At 42.4% G+C, this 25,517-nt stretch overlaps 1 protein-coding gene across 11 annotated transcripts in view; it reads right to left on the bottom strand.

Moving 5' to 3' along the window:
* Positions 1-25,517, bottom strand: part of pcdh15b (protocadherin-related 15b) — a 1,349,261-nt gene that overhangs the window by 223,750 nt on the left and 1,099,994 nt on the right. For all 11 annotated transcript variants that reach the window (XM_080205457.1, XM_080205459.1, XM_080205466.1 and 8 more), the window contains one exon: positions 21,499-21,723. In XM_080205457.1, the coding sequence (XP_080061583.1) occupies positions 21,499-21,723 (225 nt within the window). The remainder of the gene's footprint in view (positions 1-21,498; positions 21,724-25,517) is intronic.

The following is a 25,517-nucleotide window of genomic DNA, read 5'->3' as shown; positions in this document are numbered from 1 at the left end:
GCAAGATATTGGCCAGTGTAGAAAAACCAAGGAAACTTGGGTGTATTGTCCATAGATCCCAACAGGTAGCAACGTAGTAGATAAGCTGGTTAAGAAGCCACAGGGGAAACCTTCCTTTGTTAGTGAAGGCATAGGATACAAGAACAGGGATGTTATGCTAGAGCTGTATAAAACACTGGTAGACCACAGCTATGTTGGTGTAGTTTTGGTCACTGCATTCTAAGAAGAATGTGGCCAACTAGAGAGGACACAGAAGAGATTTACAGGATGTTGACCAGAATTAAGAATTTAAGCTATGAAGAAAGAACAGATGGGTTGGGGTTGTTTTCTTTAAAACAGGGGAGGATCAGAAAAAAATTAATTATAAAATGATGATAAGTCTAGTTAAGGATGCACTTGCCCCACCACCGCTGCCAGCAAGAACAAAAAATCTGGGGTTCAGCCAAAACTCCATTTGCTGCAATGGGATTGAAGAATTCCAGCCATGGGCGAGGTCAGAGAATTCCGGCCATGGATTCAAAGTGGTATTTAAAAGTTATAGAGGGGAGGTAAGGAGTCTGGAACTCACTGCCTTCAAATATGGTAGAGGTAGAAACTTTCATTGAATTTAAAAAATACCTTGATAGGTGCTTGAAGTGCTGTCATTTACAGGGCCTTGAATCAAAAACTGGAAAGTGGGATGAAGTTGATTATCAACTTTGCGTTTGGCAAAGACACGATGTGTCAAATGGTCTCCTTCTGTAAATTGCTATAAATTTTCTGTTTCTTTGTACATTGGCTACAATTCCTTGAGCTCTGACTTCTCGAGAGCAACCCTTTACAAAGATGATACAGTTGTTCAACGTTCTAACCCTATTTCTATGACTGTAGCTTCCTAGGAGCACTGTGGAAATATGTACTTTTAAAAAATCTGATTTTAGATAAAGGATTGCAAGTTAGTAACTGAATTTAATTACTTGAATCATAGAATAACATTGAAATTATAGCACAGAAACAGGCCTAACTGGTCACTGCTGACCTTAGTGCTTCACACGCACTTTCCCTGACCCGACTGCATCTAACCCAATCAGCCAATCTTTCACCCTAACAACATATTGTTTAATAAATTTAATAGCATTCTTTTGATGGCATGCCCAGGGCAGTCAATACATGAGAATGTCAACAATGTCTGTGACAGGCCAGCTGTCCAAGTGGAAGAAGGTGGTTTTTTGCAATATAAATCAACACGGATACAGTAAGCTTGCCCCTAAGGGCATAATTGAATTAGTGGTCCCTGGAAGGCCAGTGGGCATTTTAGCTGCAGACTCTAATTAGACATCAAAAATGGCTTACTTGGGGTAAGCTGGCAAATGCAAACTAAGCACAGATGGCTGAAGAATAATGCTGCTCACACCTTAAGTAATCAGCATTAGAAATGTAGTTAACAGTTTAAATGCCTGCCCAGTGAAGTTTACAAGATAGAAACAGGCCCTTTGACCCAACTTATCCATGCTGCCTTTCTTTTTAAACCCCTAAGCTAATCCCAATGGCCCGCGTTTGGCCAATATCCCTTTGTATCCATTTTACCCATCTAAATGTCTAAGTGCTTTTTAGAAGACATAATTATACCTGCCTCTAGTACTGCCTCTAGCAACTTGTTCCAGACACTCATCACCCTCTGTGTGAAAAAATTGTCCCCCTAAACACTTTTGTATCTCTCCCCTCTCACCTTAAACCTATGCCATCTAGTTTTAGACACCCCTTTCTTTGAGAAAAAATATTGACTACCTAGCTGATCTGTGCCCCTCATTATTTTATAGACCACTATATGATCACCTCTCTGCCATCTACCCTTCAGAGAAAAAAAGTCCCAGTCTATTCAGCCTCTCCTTATAACTCAAACCATCAAGTGCCGGTAGCATCCTAGTAAATCTTTTTTGCACTCTTTCTAGTTTAATAATATCCTTTCTATTATAGAATGACCAGAACAGTACACAGTATTCCAAGTGTGGCCTTACCACTGTCTTGTATAACTTCAACAAGACGTTCAACTGCTGTATCCAATGAAACCAAGCATGCTAAATGCCATTTTCACCACTCTGTCCACCACTCCACTTTCAAGGAGCTATGAACATGTAGCCCCAGATCTCTTTGTTCTGTAACTCTCCCCAGTGTCCTACCATTAACTGAGTAAGTCCTGCCCTGTTCCACCTACCAAAATGCATCACCTCACATTTATCGAAATTAAACTCCATCTGCAATTCGTCAGCCACTGGCCCAATTGATCAAGATCCAGTTGCAATTGGAGATAACTTTTTTCACTGTCTACTATGCCACCAATCTTGGTGTCATCTGCAAACTTACTAACCATGCCTCCTATATTCTCATCCAAAGCATTAATATAAATGAAAAGTAACAGTGGACCCAGCACTGATCCTCGAGGCATACCGCTGGTCACAGGCCTCCAGTTTGAAAAACAACCCTCTAGATTCTGTCAAGAAGCCAATTTTGTATCCATTTAGATACTCACCCTGGATCCCGTGAGATTTAACCTTATGCAACAACCTACCACGTAGTACCTTGTCAAAGGCCTTGCTAAAGTCCATGTAGACAATATCAACTGCACTGCCCTCATCTATCTTCTTGGTTACCTCTGAAACTCAATCAGGAGAATCTGATTTTTCAAATGAACCTTCAACAGCAAAGAACATAAAATGGTTCTGAGGTAATCAGTTGGCTGCCTCAGATTGGTTATTCATGACATGGCCAAATGAGTTGCTTTGGAATGTCATCAAAGGCTTATTCAACACTTGCAATTATATAAACATCTTTAATCTTGCTAAGTGTTCAAAAGCATTTCAAGGAGCAATACAAACAAAATTTAATGAGCCAAATAAGATATTAGGTCAGTTAACCAAAAACTTAGTCAAAAAGATCAGTTTTTAAGGAGTGGCGCAAAGGAAGAGAGAAGTTGAGTGGGTGGGTGGGTGGGAGAGGTTTACGGCGATTGCAAGGTGGGCCACTGCCCAACAGAGGATTGGAAAAGTCTGGTATAGATGTAATAGAGGAATAGATGAGAGCTTCAGCAGCAGGAAAGTTGAAGCAGGGTTGAGGATTTGAGATTTTATGGAGGTGGAAGTTGGCAGTCTTGATGGTGAAGGGGATATGGGATCAGAAGCTCAGCGCAAGGTCAAGCAGTACACAATGGAAGCAAACTGTCTGGCTCAGTCTTAGGCAGTCACTAACTGCTAAAAGTAGTCCTTAAGATTTCAGCCTCTTGTGAGTAATTGTTAACCCAAAGGTAAATTAGGGTGAGCATGGCGTCAAAAAAATCAACTTGCCGTCTTTGCATCCCCCCTCCTCCCCTGAAATACTCCTGGGGACCTGGAGGTCGAATTGAGAATTTCAGCTGGTCTACACCAACAGGCCTCAATAAGATTTTAATTAGTTTAATCTCTTCCTGCTGCTTGCCACTTCTGCAAAATGGCGTGGGTGCTGGATGGAGGCAGGGTGATGGCAGTGTCAAATCCTGCCTCATCAGCCTCCATGCTCACCCTTGTTGAGACCCAAAGGTTCAGCCCCAGATTGTTGCAGTCTTCAGCCTGGTCAGGGATCCTACAGATTGCTAACAATCAGCATCCCAGGAGCCTTTGAAGAAGCCACAGCAGTCTTATATCTCCATTCATTCGAGGAGAAGTGCAAGGAAGCACATAGTGGGTAAGACACTGAAGCAGGCACGAGGATCTCATATAAATGTGGAAAATTGCATGTAGGCTTAAGCATGAAAATGAAAATATTTTTGTAATCTTTGTGTGCAATGTGTTCCTACAGTAGCTGGTGACCCTGCAATTTTAGTTGACATGAATATTAATCCAGGACTTTGGCTCATGCAGTTTATTTGGCATGGAGAGGGGAGGGAGAGATGTTGGCCATAGCTATTACTATCAGTGCAGTGGGGATTGTTAGCTGATGCATCCTTCATTGAGCTGCTGTTTAAGACTTCCAGCTGGAGGCAACTGGTGAAGACTTTCTGCTTATCTGCCTATTTTATTTTAACAGTGACTCAACCTATTTCATTGGTTGCAAAGCACATTAGAATGTCTCAACTGTCTGGAAGGGACTATCTATATGCAAGTTATTTCTTTTATGTCATCAGTATCCTTTTGCTCATAGTACTGAAGATCACTTATTCAACGATATCTCAGCGTATTGTTCCCATTGCCAAACACAGAAGGGCTAAGCATTATCATTTGAGACATTGGCTGGGATTTTCCCATCCTCCACCACTGCTAAGGAGGGTTTTCCAGCAGTGGAGATGGTGCACCATTGGCTGCTGGTGGGATCTTCCAGTCTTGCCAAAGTCAATGGCCATTTACATTGCTCGCCGGGCCTGCCACCAGCAAACCCATGACTAACGGCGATCCACTTCTGCTGCCGGAAACCCATTGCGGGGTGGAAAATCCCAGCCATTGTCTGTGGCTTGTATTGCCAGAACCCAGCAGACATGTGCAGCAGAATTGCTGTATTAGAACATAGAACATAGAACATTACAGCGCAGAACAGGCCCTTCGGCCCACGATGTTGCGCCGACCAGTTAAAAAAAAACAACAATGACCCACTAACCTAAACCAATCCCTTTTCGTCCATAAACCTGTCCACAGACCTCTTAAACGCCCCCAAACTAGGCGCATTTACAACTGCAGCAGGCAGGGCATTCCAATCCCTCACCACCCTCTGGGTAAAGAACCTACCCCTGACATCCGTCCTATAACTACCCCCCCTTAGTTTAAAGCCATGCCCCCTCGTGCTAGATTTTTCCATCAGAGGAAAAAGGCTATCACTATCCACCCTATCTAAACCTCTAATCATCTTATATGTTTCAATAAGATCCCCTCTTAGCCGCCTTCTTTCCAGCGAAAACAACCCCAAATCCCTCAGCCTCTCCTCATAGGATCTCCCCTCCATACCAGGCAACATCCTGGTAAACCTCCTCTGCACCCTCTCCAAAGCCTCCACATCCTTCCTGTAATGTGGGGACCAGAACTGCACACAGTACTCCAAGTGCGGCCGCACCAGAGTTGTGTACAGTTGCAACATGACGCTACGACCCCTAAATTCAATCCCCCTACCAATAAACGCCAAGACACTGTATGCCTTCTTAACAACCTTATCTACTTGATTCCCAACTTTCAGGGATCTATGTACACATACACCTAGATCCCTCTGTTCATCCACACTATTCAAAGTATTAGTCTGCTCAGTGAGGACTCTATATTTTATTTTTCACTCCATCCTTAAAGTTACAAATCCAATCCTCAAAATGGACAGGGCAAACCCAAATCCATTCCTTGCTTGCTCTAAAACCAATTCAAAATCCAACTGAATCCATTTCAAACTGCCCTTAGGAGAGGCAAAAAATCCGAACTCACAAGATGAGGCATTGACCTCCATCTTTGACTTGATCTGATGCTTGGTGGAACTTTAGTTTGACTGTTTAATTTGGGTTTCTGAGATGAGTGAAATGTACAGGGCATAGTCCTTACTTTTAGTGAAGACAATGGAGTTGTGTGAAGAAGCCTGCAGCGTGACCTGAACATCAGTGACTCACCTGACGAAGGAGCAGAAGCGCTCCGAAAGCTAGTGGCTTTTGCTACCAAATAAGCCTGATTGGAAAACGGCTAATGTTACGCCGTTGTTTAAGAAGGGTGCCAGGCAAAAGGCGAGGAATTATAGGCCGGTTAGTTTAACGTCTGTTGTAGGAAAAATGTTAGAATCCGTGATCAAGGAGGAAATAGCAAGGCATCTTGAGGAGAATTGTTTGATAGAGCAGACGCAGCACGGTTTCGTTAAGGGGAAGTCGTGTCTGACAAACTTATTGGAGTTCTATGAGGATGTGTCTAGGGCAGTGGATAGAGGAGAGCCGGTGGATGTGGTCTTTCTTGATTTTCAGAAGGCATTTGACAAGGTGCCTCACAAGAGGTTATTGCAGAAGGTCAGGGGGCATGGAGTTGGGGGTAGGGTGTTAGCGTGGATAGAGGATTGGCTGTCAAATAGGAGGCAGAGAGTCGGGGTCAATGGGTGCTATTCGGATTGGCGGTTGGTGACTAGTGGAGTGCCCCAGGGGTCGGTGCTGGGGCCTCAGCTATTCACCATTTATACAGATGGTCTGGAGGAGGGAACCGAGTGTATGGTGTCGAAATTTGCTGATGACACCAAGATTGGTGGAACGGCAAATTGTGCGGAGGGTGTGGAGAGTCTGCAGAAGGATCTGAACAGGCTGAGCGAATGGGCCAGGAACTGGCAAATGGAATTTAATGTTGGCAACTGTGAGGTTGTCCGCTTTGGTAGGAATAATGGTAGGAAGGACGATTACTTACGTGGCGAAAAACTGCAGCATGCGACGGTGCAGAGGGACCTCGGGGTCCTTGTGCATGAGTCGCAAAAACCCAGCCTGCAGGTGTAGCAGGTGGTCAGGAAGGCGAATGGGATGCTGGCCTTCATAGTGAGGGGGATTGAATATAAAAGTAGGGAGGTCTTGCTGCAGCTGTATAGGGCACTGGTGAGGCCGCAGCTGGAGTACTGTGTGCAGCTTTGGTCGCCGCACTTATGCAAGGATATTTTGGCCTTGGAGGGAGTGCAGAGGAGGTTTACTAGGCTGATTGCACAGTTGAGGGGGTTGAACTATGAGGAGAGGTTTAGAATAGAGTTGAGGAGGAACTTCTTCACTCAAAGGGTGGTGAATCTCTGGAATTCTCTGCCCGTTGAAGTGGTGGAGGCTGCCTCGCTCAATATTTTTAAGACGCGGGTTGATAGGTTTTTGATAGGCAAGGGGATTAAGGGTTATGGGGAGAGGCCGGGAATGTGGAACTGAGCCATGATAGATCAGCCATGATCTTATTGAATGGCGGGGCAGGCTCGAGGGGCTAGATGGCCTACTCCTGCTCCTATTTCTTATGTTCTTATGTTGGACTTTAACCTGGTGTTGTGAGATTTCTTACTGTGTTTACCCCAGTCCAACGCCAGCATCTCCACAGTGTGACCTGGGCACAGTTAATGAAGACCTGAACTTGGGGGAATCAGATATCTGAAAGCCTACCCGTCTGCTTCCAGATGTGCATGGAGAGATTGAAAAGTGTTTGCTCTAACAATCATGGCATTTAGTCACCAGTTTGCAGAAGAATTGACTGCAGACTAACTGATCTACTGAATTCCTGATAATAGACTGGAAGGAGCCAAATGCAGAAGGACGTGGAGACTCTGGAGAGGGTGCAGAGGAGGTTTACTAGGATGTTGCCTGGCATGGAAGGACTGAGTTACGAGGAAAGGTTGGAGAAACTGGGACTTTTCTCCTTGGAAAGACGGAGATTGAGGGGAGACATGATAGAGGTATATAAGATACTGAAGGGAATAGATAGAGTCAATAGTGAGAGGCTGCTCCCGAGACTGGGTACAATTACGAGAGGTCATGATCTAAGGGTGAGGGGGGAGATGTATAATCTGGATGTGAGAGGAAGGTTCTTCACGCAGAGGGTCGTGGGGGTATGGAACGCGCTACCGAGTAGGGTGGTGGAGGCGGGAACGTTGGACTTGTTTAAGGTTTACTTAGATATGCACATGAGCGAAACAAGGATGGAGGGTTATAGTAGGGGGTATTAAGTAGGGTCAGAGCCTCGGGAGACACCGGAAATGCAGACGTATATGTTAACGTTTTTGTCTTTTTATTCCGCAGGTGGTGGTCCACCTTGTTGTCAACCAAGGGGCATGCACACGGTGGGTCGTGCGTGGGCTGCTCTTGGAGGTTCCGGGAGTGGCCTTGTACTTTGTGCCGGTTTGTGTGCTTGATCCTGGACCAGTAGACGGGTGCCGCAACAGCTCAGTGACTAGCACTGCTGGCTGTGCAGATACATGGATTTGGGCCTGTGTCTGTGGGAGTTTGCGCATTCTCCCTGTGGTTGCGTGGGTTTCCTCTGGGCGCTCCGGTTTCCTCCCACACCCCAAAGATGTGCTCTTAGGCTGATTGGTTTTACCAAATTGACACTATTCTCCCCTGAATCTGGCTAAGTTAGGGGTGCCATTCGCAGACACGCAGGGCAGGGTAGGTGTAGGAAGATGCGGCGGCGCGGGCTCGTTGGGCCGAAGGGCCTGTTTCCCGTGCTGGGTTGTTCTTTGTTCTTTGTATTCAGGACCACAGTGTCCTTAATCAGGCAATACAATGCCAGTTGTGGCAGTCTGTTGTAGGTGGTGATCCAACACTTTAACAACCTTTCCAAAACATTTTCCATATGCACGGTTCCGCAGAGAGCAAAGGAACTTGAACTGGATTCAATTGGATTTTGAATTTGGGCATGCCGCCCAGAGCTTATAAAAACCTTTGGGTGGGTAAGGATTTTTGTTAGTGTATTTCCTTCTGACGGGTCTCCCTCCAGTTTTATTTCTGTTTGCTACTTGCTCCTATCCCACACCCTCCTCCTCAATCTGTCAGGGAGTAATTCCCAAAAGGATGCCAATGAAAACCAAATGTATTGCTAGAGGCCCCTAAGCATTTGGAATATTCAGAAGCTCTTCGGAAAAGTAGTAAGAAAAAAGTGGCAAGATCTGATAATGGTCTCTTGAAATATGGCTAGAAATAGTTACTTCCTGCAGGACGATTTATAGGCAGGACAAGATGGTGGCAGCAACATGGACTGCAATTAAAATGATATTGGGAATCAGAGTCAGGTTATTTGCTCCTGATTTGCATCCAACCTGTTACTGGTGACATTTCTAGTTTATACACAAGGCTCTGACCTGTCGCCAATGGGAGTTTAGGCTATTTATTAGTGAGATGTGGGCCTGTTTCCAGTGGAAACTTTGACCATTTATTTGCAAGGGTCCAGCCTGTTTGCAGTATGAACTCTGGTGGCCTAAATTGGCATCCACCTGAGAAATGATTATCTCTCTTTCTGTAACGCATGATATTTTGGTCTCACTGCTATATTGTGCTGAATCACAACTGTGGCAGGAGGGTCGTGAATATCAGAGCTGCTAATATTTAGCCTCAGTGCAGCAGTTTAGTCATTGTATAAAATAAAAGCGCTCTTCCGGACTTAAAAATATAGCTCGGCTTTAACGGAATTATCTCAGTTGAACAGTTCCATATCTATTTTGCACTGCGTAAAGCTCTGAAATTAATGATCGAGCTCGGCTGTGACCTCCACTCTCTACAGTCACAAATCACTGAAGGCAGGGAGGAAGCAGTGTTTTCTGCTGTAGAACAAGCAGGTAGCTGGCACCGTTGAGGGTCATAATGATTGCATTACGTCATATTGAACATGGCAAATAAGGTTATGTTTCCATGCTGGACTCACATTAGAGGGTGATAGCAATTTTACTGATACTGGTCCATCAAGCTTTAAAGCTGCCTTTTTATTTTCTAACATAAAGGAGATAATGCTTGTCAAGGAAATCCCATTAAGTTCTATGCGGGTGTCAGTTAAAATAATTATGCAGAATGTACCGTATCGGTCAAGTAGAAAAGGGGCGGCACAGCGGTTAGCATTGCTGCCTCACTGCTCCAGGGACCTGGGTTCGATTCCCGGCTTGGGTCAGTGACTGTGTGGGGTTTGCACATTCTCTACGGGTCTGTGTGGGTTTCCTCCGGTGCTCCAGTTTCCTTCCACAGTCCAGAGTTGGGCAGGATTGGTTAATTGGCCATGCTAAATTGTCCTTTAATGTCCCGGGATGTGTATGTTAGAGGGATTAGCAGGTAAATATGTGGGCTTTCAGGGAAAGGGCCTGGATGGGATTGTTGAAAGTGCAGACTTGATGGGCTGAATAGCCTCCTTCTGCAGTGTAGGATTTCTATGATTTCTAATGTATTGGTGTTTAGACATGATGGCAGAGTGGTTAGAACTGCTGCCTCAGAGCACCAGGGAACTAGGTTTGATTCCCGGCTTGGGTCACTGTCTGTGCAGAGTTGGCACATTCTTCCCATGTCTGCGTTGGTTTCCTCTGGTTTCTTCCCACAGTCCAAAGGGTGTGCTGATTAGGTGCACTGATCATGCTAAATTCTCCAACAGTGTATCTGAACAGGCGCCAGAGTGGGCTGACTAGGAGATTTTCACAGTAACTTCATTGCAGTGTTAATGTAAGATTACTTGTGACGCTAATAAATGAACTTACATTCCATGTGACTCTTCCACCACCCCCCCGCCCCACCTCATGGTTAAGCATATTTTATTTATCAAAGATAAATAAAAAAAATACAATATATGATTTTCCAATTAGCAGTAATCATAAATGGTACTGTCAGCTAGTGATTTGTGCTTCTCTATTTGCCAGTAGCAGTATCAATGTGTGGTCTACAACTAGGTACCCAACATTCTATCTTCAACGTTATCGAAGGGAGATGTTTCTAAGGTTTAGACAAATCCACCAGAGGGCAGGATGACACTCATAATAACCAGAAATTCAATTTTATTCTGAAGGCATTTACTGAGAGTGGATTTGAAAGTTGTGGTTTAAATGAAATGGAAAATGTAAATTGTGACAATATTCATTGTCCGAGTTTATAAAGAAATAATGAGGTATTCAATACACGTCAGTTGTGAACTTGGTCAGGAGATGTTGAGGAAATGTCTGTTGTGATCAATAATGTGCCAGGTGAAAGGTTCGTCAAGGAGATACGCCAACAATGGGATACGCAATGGTAAGGACAAATTAGACTTATTGTCTAGACTCTAATGCACATGGGGATGAAATTGGACAACTCACTGGGCATGCTTACTACCACATGAACATATAGAAAGGGAGAGGGAAGACTCTTGGGTTCATCCGGTCATGGTGAAACAATGCACACTGTTGATCCATCCTGAAAAACACCAACTCGCTGGCAAAAAGATAAGGCCATTTCAGGAAAAACTTCAGGATATTTCTCTCCAACTGAGGAAATCAAGTAATGCCAGATAAAATACTGATCTCCATAAATTTTCACAGTAACTTACTCTCTATAACTGTCATCTACACTTAAAAACCTTTCAAGATCCCTTTTGAAAAATAGCAATTAATCCATACCCACCAAATATTCAGAGAGCTTGTTGTGAAAGTCTACCTAAAAAAGAGTACTTTTTGATGGATAATCCAACTAATTCTTGTTCATTTGAAAGCCCTCGAGTACCACAATTTCAATCAAGTTGAAAAGATGTATGCAATCTGACTAAATTTAATCCCTTCTACATTTTAAAAACCTAATTTAGCCGATGTTTCCCGAAAGAAAAAGAAACCTAACTCTTGGGCTTTTTCCCAGCAATAAGTGCTTAAAGGCTTGTTATCATTCTTGTCACCTTTCTCTGGACCTTCTCCAGAGCCTCATTAACCTGCACATGTTGCGATTAAAACTGGACACAGTTAGATGTACGGAAGTGCCAAAGCCTTACTGAGCCTAAGTACAGAGGTTTTAATTTTCTACTCAAAGTTTTTTTTTCATTCATAGCATGTGGACATCACTGGCTAGGTCAGCATTTATTGTCTATCCCTAGTTGCCCCTGAGAAGGTGGTGATGAGCTGCTTCCTTGAACCACTGCAGTCCCTGAGGTGTAGGTGTACCTACAGGACTGTTAGAGAGGAGGCTTCCTGGATTTTGACCCTGGTCTTAGCTACAGAACTGAGAACTCTCATTTGCTTTCATTACCTCAAATTGATCATGTATATTTCTAAATAGTGATCAAAAAACAACCCCAGACCCTTTCCTAATCCATTACCCTTAGCAGGAATTTCTGTGTGGTATAATAACTGCCAGAGAATCTCTGCCTTAAATTTATGACGTTACATTTATCTGTCACACATGAACACACTCCTCAAACGAATCAAGATCAGCCTGCACCCTATTGATTTGGTCTAAATTGCTTCTTAAACTTGTAGGAACATACTCCCGAGTTAAACAAATGCCAGCTTTCAGTTACCCTGAGTGCTTAAACATGAGCTTGAGAGCTGGAGGGAATGGCTTGACAGAATCCGGCGTAGCTTCAGAAACAAAGTAATATGACATCCAGTAACTTAAATGTGCTGCATATGAACAGGAAATCTTGCTTTGCCTCAGGTTGTTAAGCTTAATTTTCAAAGAATGGCAAAAGTCCAATTTGAGGACTCACTGGCAGCACCCCCTGGCATTGCAGCAGGACAAGGACAGTCGTGTGAACAAGAGAGTAAGGTGCTGAGTTCAAAGTTCGGCAACTTGAGCAATGATTATCTCCAACAAGACAATCTAACCGTCTCGCCCATGACATTTCAATGGCTTTGCCATTACTGAATTCCTCACTCTGAACATCTTTGGGATTACCATCGATCTGAGACTGTGTTGGACCTGTCGGATGGCATGGTGGTTAGCACTGCTGCCTCACAGCATCAGGGACCCGGGTTCAATTGTGGCCTTGGGTCACTGTCCATGTGGAGTTTGCACATTTTTTCCATCTGCGTGGATTACCTCTGGGTGTTCCAGTTTCCTCCCATAGTCCAAAGATGTGGATTGGCCATGCTAAGGCTAGGTAATAGTTAGTGCAAGCTCAATGGGCCAAATGGCTCCCTTCTGCACTGTAGGGATTCTGATTCAATCACAGAAATACTGTAACTGCAAAAGCAAGTGAAAACCTTAAGAGTTCAGCAGCAAGTAATTCACCGTCTACCCAAAGCATATCCAACATCAACAAGGCCTAAGTGAGGAATGTGAAAGAATACTTTCCATTAGTCTGAATGCGTGCAGCTCAAACAACAGAAGAAACTCAACACCATCCAGGACAAAGCAGCCCATTTGACTGGCACCCCATTCCCAAACATTGGGTAGAATTTACCATCCCGCCCGCCACGAGAATTGGAGCGGGTGGGACATGGACCATGCAAAGGTCCACTGACCTCGGGCAAGGTTTTCCGAGCGTGGCCGGAAATTTCCATCCATTTATCCGCTGCTCCACCAATGTACAGTGACAGCAGTGTGTACGGCCTATAGGATGCCCTGCAACAACTCACCAAGGCTTCTTTGACAGCAGTTCCGAAACCCACAACTGCTACCATCTCGAAGAACAAAAGCATGGGAATGTGTCGTGGTTCCCCAAGACGACAACTTATTTAACCCGATTAAAACAGAGAGTCTGAGTTGTAATCTTCCAAGCAATAGACTTTATTTCCAGTACAAGAGAAATAAAGCCGGGAGGTCCGGAACACTCCACAGAGCCCTCGGCTTACAGTCTTTTTATGCACATTTCAGCTCCATATCTCAAGATTCTTATCTCGCTTTTACAATGCGACCTCGTTTAGCCACCATTGTTTCTGTACTGACCCCTTATTTACCTTGCTTGAGATTGGTCACCCATTGTTACATCTCTTTTCCTCTCGAAACCATGGTGGTTACATCCTTTGCCCTTATCTTTACGACTCTGCTTGTACAACAATAGTGGTTTAGCTGACTTAGGCCGAATGTGAAGAAAAACATGCTCACTTTATTCTTTCTTGCTTGTTACAATCATATATTAAGCTGGACAGCTGTATAGTACCCATTGTCTCCCCAAGTGACTGCTGTTTACTTTCATTCGGGTCGCATGCACTGATTTCATCAGCTATACTTGATTATGTGAAGTAACCTACTAGTCCCATCCTAAATCTATTTCAGGAAGACACTCTAATACTATCCGTGATTCCGTATTTCATATCCAGTTTAGGTACAATTATTCAGTACATATTGAGTACAAATTTCCTTACAAATGCCACCACTGGAAAGTTCTTTTCCAAGCCATACACCAACCTGACTTGGAACAAGATCTGCATTTCTGCACTGTCAGGGTCCTGAAACTCCCTTCCTACATACACCACACGGACTACAATCTTTCAAGAAGGCAGCTCATCACCACCTTCTCGGGGGCCATTAGGAATGGGCAATAAATGCTGGTTTAACTTGTGAAACCCAAATCCCATAAATGAATAAATAAAAATAGCTATAAAAAATACAAAGCTATCCTTGCTCCAAAGTATCATATTACCATGAAGCTCAGGTATCAGAGGTAATGTTATCAACTGCAGGTGGGGGAAGAGGTGGAGGTGGAATGAAAGAAAAATGGAACTTACCCTTCAATCCACCTACACAGTTTTAACAGAGGTGTTTCAGAGAATTACTTGTGACCAAAACGCTCTCAGACAGCAGAATGGTCTTACAAATCCTTTCAGGATACTTTGAGTCTCTATTTTAACTGAAGCTTTATTTTAACACCACAGCAGGCAGGGATTCTAGGGCCTCAGGAGCCTCAGCAGATGAAGGGAAGTGAGAAGGGCCAGATCCTAGAGAGAAATTCCTTTACTGCACTCATTGTGGACTAGGCAGAGCAGGATACAGAAACATTGAAACACAGAAGATAGGAGTAGGAGGAGGCATTTAGTTCTTCAAGCCTGCTCCATCATTTGTTATGATCATGGCTGATCATCCAACTCAACAGCCTAATCCTGCTTTTACCCCGTAACCTTTGATCCTATTTGCCCCTAGCTGCTTCTTGAATACATTCAATGTTTTGGCATCAACTACTCACCACTCTTTGAGAAATGTCTCCTCACCTCTGTCCTAAATGGTCTATCCTGAATCCTCAGACAGTGACCCATTGTTCTGGACTCCCCCACCATCAGAACATCCTCCCTGCATCTGTCTGTCTATCCTGTTAGAATTTTATAAGACTCTATGAGATCCCCTCCTTCATTCATTTGAGCTCCAGTGAAAACAATCCTAATCTAGTCAATCTCTCCTCACGTATCATCTCCACAGTCAGCCTGGTAAACCTTTGCAGTACTCCCTCGAGAGCAAGAACTGCTGACCCTATTAAACACTGCACAAATTTCTGACTCCTCCCCAATATTTGAATTCACTCAGCTCCCCTCTAACGTCAAACACCCCCTTATCCTTGCTCCAGTATCTGCCACCCTTCACCTGCCTCTAATTTTCCACGTGCTTCCCCTCAGTCTGAATTATTCGCTCCTCTTACCTCCTCCCGCAGGCTGTGCCCCACTTCCCTGAAGCACCCCAACACCTCTGGTTACTTTTCAATCCAACAGACAGCCAGCCTCTCAACTTATCATGCAGGAAATCTGCTGATAATATTGCCATCCTGAGGTCCTGTGGCTGAAGTCTGCAAGTTTCTGCATTTCACAGAAAAAAGCCCTCCCCCGAACCCAACTAATTTTCTAGCTCCCGTTATTGTCAGACTGCAGTCACTGAGTCATCATGTCCAGGAGCAAAACATTAAAAAAAAGGCATCTATTAAAATGCTTCAGTCCATTAGGTATTCCTTGGCAGGTTGTAAGACACTTAATTGCAGTTTTAAGAGTGCTTCAGATCAATCAGAATATCTTATGGTTCCTTGCATATGAACTATTTACACACAAACTGTTTTCACTGCCATCTAAAGAAACTGCTTTGGAGAAACTTTATCTTAAAAACACTTCAAAATATACATTTCCATTATGGTGTGCTCTGCAATAGCCCATTCACAGATTGATCAGAACCTGCAAACTGCCTGTCTTTTTGGAATATTTGCCAGCTCAAACAGTCCACCTGTGATAATAATGTTACATGATTTCCTTACACTTGCTGCTTTTAGTTCTACATTATTACTTATTGCCATTTCCCTGATTCAAGCTGTGCCATGGAGGAGATGACTGGAGTACAGGTGTGACACAGATACTGGGCTCAGACTGGCCTCATTGATTGCGACAGCACACGATTTGCACTTCACCATTCATCTTGCTCCTGTCAACCCAGCTCTATTAACCCCGAAAGATTGCAGAGGGGAGATGGGTTTTATTCTTTTAAAACATGCACTCATAAAATGCTTCTCACAATTTCAGAATATATCCTACTTTTGGAAGTGTAATATCACCATTGTATTGTAGGAAAGCTGATAACCAATTGGCACACAGTAATGTTCCATAAGGAGTCCTAGAATAATGGTCGTATCATCTGATTTTGCTTGTTTGGTGATAAATATTAACCAAGAACCTGGAGAGGACACCATGCTTCAAAATAGTGCATGGGATTTTCTAGGGCAGCCCAGTAGCAATGCAATAAGTAATGTGTAGAACTGAAAGCACTGCGGCCTCACAGTGCCTGGAACCTGGGTTCAATTCAGGTGACTGTCTACATAGAGCTGGCACGTTCTCCCCGTGTCTGCTTGGGTTTCCTCCAGGTGCAGTTTTTCCCCTCCCACAGAATCCCTACAGTTCAGGAGGCGGCCATTTGGCCCATTGAGTTTGTACCAGCCACAATCCCACCCAGGCCCTATTCCCTCACATATTTACCCTGGTTATCCCTCTGACAGTAGGGTCAATTTAGCATGGCCAATTAAGCTAACCTGCACATCTTTGGACTGTGTGAGGTAACCCGAGCCTCCGGAGGAAACCCACGCAAATACGGGAGAAAGTGCAAACTCCACACAGACATAGTCCATAGATGAGCACGTGATGTGGATTGGCTGTGCTAAATTGCAGCATAGTGGTTAGGGGCATTCACAGGGTAAATGTGTGGGGTTACCTGGGTAGGATGCTCTATTTAATAGTCCTATTGTATATAAAGCTGATTTTCCCTTCACCAAACCTGTATCCCAATGCATGTGACAAAAATAATAAATCAAATCGCAAGTTGATGCAGATCCGATGGGCCAAATGGCCTTCTTCAGTACTATAGGGATTCTATGATGTTACATCCATTTGTGAGGGCAGATGCAGTCTCCATATAAACCACCCTCAAATGGAAGACAGCACCTTCAATAGTGCAGCACTTCCTTCAAGGGGATTTGCCACTTTCATCAATTTGTGTATTGCCATTGATAACCCCAGGTTCCTCTGCTCCTGCACCTCTTTTAGAATAGCACTCTTTCAGTTACATTGCCTTCCTCTCATTCTTCTCACTAGAAAGAATCATTTCACAATTCTCTGCGTTATATTTAATTTGCCACGGGTCCACTCAGTCAGCCTCTCGAAGTCGATCATTATCATAGAATCCCTACGGTGCAGAAGGAGGCCATTCGGCACATTGAGTTTACATGGACAACAATCAGACCCAGGCCCACATATTTATTTTGATAATCCCCCGATACTAGAATCAATTTAGCATGCCCAATCCACCTAAACCGCATATCATTGCATTATCATCCTTAAGTTCAGAATAACGGTGTTATCAGCAAATTTTGAAATTGTGTCTTGCACCCAAATCTAGGTCATTAATAAAGAACAAAAAAAGCCGTCAACTCAGCACTGAACTTTGGAGAATCCCACATTACACCTTCCTTTCATTTGAAAAGCAAGCATTCACCACTACTCTGTCACTTGGCCAACTTCATATCCATACTGCTACTCTCCCTTTTATTATATAGACTTTGACTTTGCTGAAAAACCTGACATGTGGCACTTTGCGAAAGGTCTTTTGGAAGTCCATGCACACCACATCAACTGCATTACTCTCATTAACCACGGTACCCTCAACAACCCTCCATTATTGCATCAAAAATGCAGTCGTTATTGAAACACAAGTTGCCAACAAATTTGTGCAGCATTCCCTTATTAATCCATATTTTTCCAAGTGACATTTAATTTTGTTCTTGATCATTGTTTCTAAAAACATTCCCATCACTGAGGTTAATCTGACTGGCCTCTAGCTTCTGGTCTTGGTTTTAAACAAGGGTGTCATGATTGTAATTCTTCAGTCCTTTGGCATCATCTCTGTGACTAGGAAGAATTGGAAGATTATTGCTGGTCTTTTCCAATTTTCACCCTTCCCTCGGTATCTTCGGATATACCGCATCTGGTCTTGGTGACTCATCAACTTTATATACAAACAGCCCGCCTCTTTTTCAATTTTAAGTCCATCCAAAGTCTCAACTACATTTTTGTTCAGTATGACTTTGGCAGCCTCATTTTCCTTGGTAAAGTCAGATGTAAAGTATGCATTCAGTACCTTAGCATTTTACCGTCTCCCTGTGAAAATCCCCTTGTTGGTCCCTAATCAATCCTCTCCTCTTTTACTATCCTTTTGCTATTCATTTGCATATAGAAGGCTTTTGTATCCCTTTTTATGTTAGCTGCCAGTCTCTTCTCATACTCTGTCTTTGCCACTTAGTTTTTTTTCACTCCCTCTCTGAACATTCTACATTCAGTCTAGTTCTTGCTTGCTATATCAACCAGGCATCTGTCATATACACCCTTTTTCTGCTTCATTTTACTATCTATCACTTTCATCATGCAGGAAGCTTTGACTTTGTCCATCTTTCCCTCTTTTGAGAGTGTACCTTGATCATGCCTGAGCCATCTCCATTTTAAAGGAAATTCTCAATTCTTTTACATATTTACCTGTCATTCTTTGATTCCAACATACCCAGGCCAGATTGGTTCTCAGCCCACTGAAATTGGCCTTCCTCCAATTCATTATATTTTCTCTGAATTGCTCAAAGCAATTTATATTGTTTAATAACTCTAAATATGTTCTGTCCTTTGCCCCTCTTGGACATTCTCTTTTTCTCTAGCGCTAAAATATTCTCCTTAATCAATGCTGTCATTCTTCTTCCTCACTTTCCTTCCTCATCTGTCCTGAACACCTTGTATCCAGGAATATTTAATACCCCAGTCATCCTTTTTTTCTCTGAGCCACAACTCTATTTTCACCATAACATATTCCCTGGTAGCTATCTGCACTTGCAGTACATGTGCCAACCTTATTCACCAGGCTCTGTGCATGCACATGAATGCACTGTAAACCATTCCCCCTGACCCCATCTAATATCTTTATACTTCCTACTCTAGTGCTATCTGTCTCTTCCAATCTTTTGTGCACTTATTTCTCAATTCCAATGGATTCCCATCCTTCATATCAAGTTAGTTTCAATTCTCCCCAACAGCGCTCGCAAAAATTCCTGCATAAACATTGTTGGTGCAGGGCTGCAACCCACTGGACTTGTATTGGTCCCATCTTCCTTAAAACTCGTACCAAAGTCCCAAGAATCCCTCTTGCACCATCTCCAGCCACGTATTAATCCACTCAATCCTCCTATTTCCGTTCTTAATACTCCAGAGCACTGGGAGTAATATGGACCATTACCACCTTTGAGGTTGTAATTGGTAGTCTCCTTTTTAGCTCCCTCAAATCTGCTTGCAGGGTCTCATCCACCTTTCACCTATGTTAGTGATATCAGTAAGGAAGAGATAGAAAAAGTAAGGATTCCTTATAGGTAGAGATAAGGGTAATGATAATGGGGAATTAAATATCAGAAATGTTAAATAACTTATTCTGCATTTATCTCCACGGTGGAAGACAACAGAAACATACAGCAAACGATGGAGAACCAAAGGTCAAATAAGGAACTTAAAGTAGTTTGTATCAATAAACAAATAGTACTGAAGTAGGGAAAAGGTGGAATACCCAGAGTTTTGAAATAAAAACCACTGTATTTTGACTCACTAACAATCTCAGAGGTATTATGTTACCTACAACAGTACTGGAGAAATTAATGAGACTAAAAATCAACAAGCACCCTGGCCATCGTGGCCTACATCCCAGGATATTAAGAGTGGCTTCTAAAATTGAGAATGCAATAGTTTTATTTTTCCAAATTCTTATTCTAAAATAGTTTCCATGGGTCGAAAAACAACAAAGTGTAACCCCACTATTCTAGAAAGGAGGGGGAAACAAGGAACATCTGTAGAAGGGAAAATGTAAGAATCTATTGTTAAGGACCTGATTGCAAAACATTTAGAGAACTACAATGTGATTAGACAGAGTCAACATGGTTTTAGATCAGAAAATTGTGATTGACAAATCGACTGGAGTTTTTTGTATGTGTCAAGTGGAACCCGATTTCAATTTTAGAAAGGATTTGATAAGATGCCACACAAGAGTCTGTTACACAAGCTAAAGGCTCAGAGAATTGGAGCTAATATTTTATCATGGCATGTTGACTGTTGGCAGGCAGAAAACAAAGGTCATTTTTGGGTGGCAGGGTGTAACCACCGGAGTGTTGCATGGATATGATTTGGTCTCAGCTACTCACAATCTATATCAAAGATCTAGAGAAGGGGTCTCGGTATAATGCATTTAACTTTTCTGATGAAATGTAATGAGGTGGAAAAGTAGATTGCAAGGGATATAGAACAGGTAAGTGGGTGAACAACACAATGGCAGACTGACGATAATATGGAGATATGTCAAAGTATCTGTTTAGATAGAACTAATGGAAAAACAGAATTTTTGTTAAAAGGGGAGAGTTTAGTAAATGGTGCTAAACTAGGGGTCTGCAGTTCTTCTGCATGATTCACAGCAAGTTAACATACAGATACCACAAATAAATAGGAAAACAATAATGAACTATGCACACCACGGCAACGGTGGCAATATAAGATGGGAAAAGATTAAGTAAAATGGGCCGGTAATGTCTGGAATTAGGAAAATGAGAGATCTCCTTGAAATTTATAACATTGTTCAAGGACCCCACTGCGCCGATGATAAGGTGGTCTGACAGGGAGCCAGGTGTCATAGTCTCAGGATGATGGGCTGTCAATAAAGACTGAAGTGCAAAGAAATGTCCTCTCTCACGAATGTTGTGAATCTTTGGATTTTTCTAATACAGAGTGCTGTGGACGCTCAGTTGCTGAGTATATTTAAGACTGATTTTTGGGTACTAAACAAATCTCAAAATGGGGGGATAGGGCAGGAGGATGTAGAATTTCAACCATGATGTTACTGAATGATGGAACAGGAGTGAGGAACCTTGTGGCTCCTACTATTTCTGTTCTTCTATACAAGAGTGGCCGTCTTGATATTTAGCTCATGTCCCTGGAGTCAGTAGATGGATTGACTGCGCTAAATTCTATTAGTGTCCAAAGATGTGCAGGTTAGGTGGATTGGCTGCGCTAAATTTGTGGCGTTGCAGGGATAGGGCAGTGAAAATGGCCTGGGTAAGATACTCTGTCAAAGAGTCGGTGCAGGCTCAATGGGCCAAATGGCCTCTGACAGAGTATCTGACACAGACCCTCTCCCCCGCCCTATCCCTGTAACTGCACTGTAAGGATTCTATGATTCTAGACCTTAAACCCACAGTCTGACACAGTCTGAGTCAAGTATGCTATAACTGCAGCACAGTTACTTTAAGATTAGAAAGATTTCATACAAAATTCTGAGATTATGTCAAACTTCTTCATAATTTTAAATGAAGAACTTTGTTTCTTCATTCAGAAAGAAGGTGGAATATTAAATAAATTGGGACTTGATGAAACTTACATAATTGAATCATATCAGGGGAAAATATTTGAAGAACAGGAAGGTATAAGGTTTGGTTTTTAGGGCAGTGTTAGGAAGTATTGTTGAGGAGCCAATTGGTGGATATATTGGGGTTACATTGACTGATTCTGAAAATGCTTCGATTTTCTTTCTTTAAAATTAATCAGACAACGATATTGATTTACCGTGCAGTCCATGCACTGTTAACTGATATTACATTTTAGGTTACAACAATATATATCACTTACCTTTATCTGGACAATGACAGTAGCTAACCCTGGAGGCATGCTTCCCCCACTGTCCAGTGCCTCGACCACAAAAGTGTAGCTTGCATCTTCAGTAGACAGAGATTCATAATCCACAGACTCTAAAATTGACACTTCTCCTGTCCACTGATTGACAGAAAACAGTTGTCTGGCTTCATCTGTTCTTATCCGATAGGTTGCATTTGGACTAACATCAGCATCTGTTGCCTGAAATAAAAGAAAGCGAAGAAAGATATGTTGGTCAGTTCAGCACTTTATTTACTAAGATCTGAAGGATCTGGCTTTGTATATCCAATCACTGTATTATCCATGTGATGGGCCATAATCTTGAATCAGATGAGAAAACTAGCATTATTAAAAGCACAATAAACATGGGACATAAGGCACAAATATCATTGAAGTCAATCAGTTTTATAAATGGGAAAATGTTTAACTTTTGTCGAAAAACTATCACGAACAATTCCTAACAGATTTAATGATTGTCAATCAAAATGGTGGTTAAGCATAATTTTTATGTAGGTGGACCTTTTAGGGGAGTAGGTCGGTCAATTACACAACACATCCAATTTTCCATTGCATTCACATCAATCATTCACTACCTCCTGCGACGCACCCCTGCTGAGGTTCACAGCTCTGACCGTGATGCAGTTAACAGGGAGCACAGGACCTTAACGTGTGCCTGTAGTGCAACTACTTTCATGCATCTTAAGCAATACAGTTACAACTTAACTGGTAAAATTGGCAAAAGCTTCAGTAATCGATTGTGGAATACATATAGTTATTTGCAAATCGTATAGTTAGGAACAATACAAAAAAAGGAATGAATCATTTTGTTGTCAGCAAGTTTAAATTAAGCAAACTAAAAGGAAATTAATTTTAACGACTTGAAAAAAATGTGTTCCTGTAATAGATCTACGAAATTGCTTTAATTGTATTTTACATTCAAACAAAATGAGTGATAAGATTCCAACATAATAATATACACACTCCAACAATATCATTGCCAAGAAACATGACTATGAAACACAATTACTATTGTGGTTCACGTTATCAATTTGAAATGCATTAATTAGAATACAGCAAGGTTCTTCTGACCAGGGCTTCTTCAAAATAGCAGCTTGCTTTGATCTGAAGATTGTTGGGAACGTAGTTAAAATTTAAATGAAGATTGCAAAGCATTAGCATCAATGAAATACTCTGAAAAATTGATGGTAAATTCCACTTCAGTACTAAGGTGCATTTAGAGTTGCACAATGGTTAGCACTGCTGCCTCAGTGCCGAGACCCAGGTTTGATTCCCGGCTTGAATAACTGTCTGTGTGGAGTTTGCACATTCTCCCCATGTCTGTGTGGGTTTCCAAAAGTGTGCAGGTTAGGGTATCTGGCCATGCTAAATTGTCTCTTGGTGTCAGGGGAAGGTTAGTAGGGTAAATATGTGGGGTTATGGGATAGAGCCTGGGTGGGATTGTTGTCGATGCAGGCTTGATGGGTCGAACGGCCTCCTCCTTCTGCACTGTAGGGATTCTATGATGCTGCAGCAGTTGCTTCCCTTTCATATATTTTAATATTTGGAATATATTAAATGAGATTACGTTAAAGTCATGAGGCAAAGCAGAATTTTTAAAAAACTTTATTTATTTATTAGTCACAAATAAGACTTATATTAACACTGCAATGCAGTTACCGTGAAATTCCCCTAGTTGCTACACTACGGCGCCTGTTCACGTCAATGCACCTAACCAGTACGTCTTTCAGACTTTGGGAGGAAACCCGTACATTCACAGGGAGAACGTGCAAACTCCACCCAGACAGTGACCCAAGCCGAGAATTGAATCCAGGTCCCTAGCACTGTGAGACAGCAGTGCTAACCACTGTGCCACCGTGCTACCCAAGCTCAGTGACAATCCTATCATTAGGGAGAAAAACATGCATAAAGCGTAGCTGCTTTGGCAGTTTACAATTCTTTTCTCATTTTGTGTACCATCAGCTGAGATTTGTAATAAAAGTTGATGTTATGTATATATCACAAGAGAAGAGCTCACAAAAACAAACACATTGCTAATTTAGAACTTATTATTTTGTCTTGTTAATAGATTTTAGATGTCCCAAAGTGCTTCGGGCTAGTTAGGAAACTGAGGAAATTTCATTGGATTAATCTCCAATCTTGCAATCTCCATCTTGCATCGCCATCTGTGGCAGCAATGCTGTGTGTAGTTCCAACTATTTTGATTTAGATGCATTGGCAGATTGTTGCTTGTGAAAGATACCAGTGAGGAATTTGGGACCTTTGCTCAAACTTTGAATTTACTCAAGTCTAAATAGTCACTTTGCTCGTGAGTTAAAATTAATCCTGTTAGAGACAAGTCTAGTCAGTTGCTAATCTCAGACAAACACAGACTTCACCAGCAAGAATTTCTCCAAGCATTGTTGGCATGTCTCAATCCTGGTGATGAAACAGAGTATCACACCATTCTATCTACTCATCCTCCCTTTATTCACTCACTCACTGACAGTAAGTCATCTCACAACTCCAGGTAAAAGTCCATCAGGTTCACTTGGCAGCTCACTATTTGATACTCACCTGATGACGGCGCAGTGCTCCAAAAGCTCGTGCTGCCAAATAAACCTGTTGGACTTTAACCTGGTGTTGTAGACTATTTACTGTGCCCACCCCAGTCCGATTCCAGCAACTCCACATCATCACTCACTCATGACACGGATATTACAGGGAACAACCGTGGCACCCACTCTAGCTATAAAGGGCACAATTTTAACTCTGTGCAAGCATATTGGTTCTGAATGGGTTGAAATTGATCTTTGTTTGATGGCTTTTCTTTCAGTCAGTACTCTATTCCGGTTCTACAAGCAGCTCAAGATGCCAGCAAACCAGCACCTTCAAAGACTCCATCTGTAACAAGCACCAGGACAGGTACATTCACCTCAGAGCATCTAGATATCTTGAGAAACATACAAGGCAGGATTTTCTGGTTACGCTCACTCCAAGACTGGAAAATCCAGCCCTAAGTCAACGGACCTTTGCAAGGCCCGATTTCCCACCCACTACAATTTCCGTGGCATGGGGGATGGGATAATTCCGCCCACAGTGTGAACACTGAGTAGTCAAGACCATATATAATTTTCAACACCACTTCTTTGGAAATCCATTTTGTGATTCAAATCTTTGGTCTTTGCAAGTACAGTCAGTAGTCATTTGTTCAGAAGAAATTTGATGTGCTTTTGGTGATGCACTGCTTCCCCAACGCTCCCCCCTCCCCAGCTGAAAATTGTGATAACAAAAGAGAGACTTGCACTTATATAGTGCTTTTCAAGACCTAAGGTATCCCAAAACATTTCACAGGCAATAAAAGATCCCCATCAGATCAAATCCTGTTGAATGTCATGGTTACTTTATTGTTTTGTTTCTGCATCCTGATATTGTCATTCATTAGGTTAAAGAATTTTTAGCAGTCAATAACTCCTGTGCAAGTATATTCCTTTGATCTGCTGCTATTCGCTATGTTGCTCAGGGCGACGGTTTGCAATGCATCAGGGTTAGTTTAGTCAAAGGCTTTTGTTGGGAATCTTCCAAATCAATTTGTAAAGTCTTTTGACGACTTGGTCATAATTGCTGAGCAAATTAAATCATTAGATTGCTACAATAATATTCTATTTAATTTCTGTATGAAAATTGACCATCAAGGAACCCCTGGAAGATAGGGGTAGGATTCACACTCTTTACCACTTTTAACACTTGCATTAAATTAGTGTAGAAAATAAATATCATTTGGGCATGCTTGTATTACATTACTCCATCCACAATTTAACTGCAGCGTTAATCATTGTGTTGTTTTAAAATGGTTCGGGTCTTCATTAAAAGAGCAGGCAGTGTCATTTCATCCAAATCCAGAACAAGTTAGTTATTTCCTAATCAGCAGACTGGTGAAAGGCAGCCCTTCTTATCTACTGCAATGATTAAAACACTGTCCCTATTTCAGTCCTCAT

Source organism: Carcharhinus amblyrhynchos, chromosome 17, assembly GCF_965287045.1.
Source record: "Carcharhinus amblyrhynchos chromosome 17, sCarAmb.v2.hapA, whole genome shotgun sequence".
Taxonomy (NCBI): Eukaryota; Metazoa; Chordata; class Chondrichthyes; order Carcharhiniformes; family Carcharhinidae; genus Carcharhinus; species Carcharhinus amblyrhynchos.
This window is presented reverse-complemented; position numbering and strand designations above follow the sequence as displayed.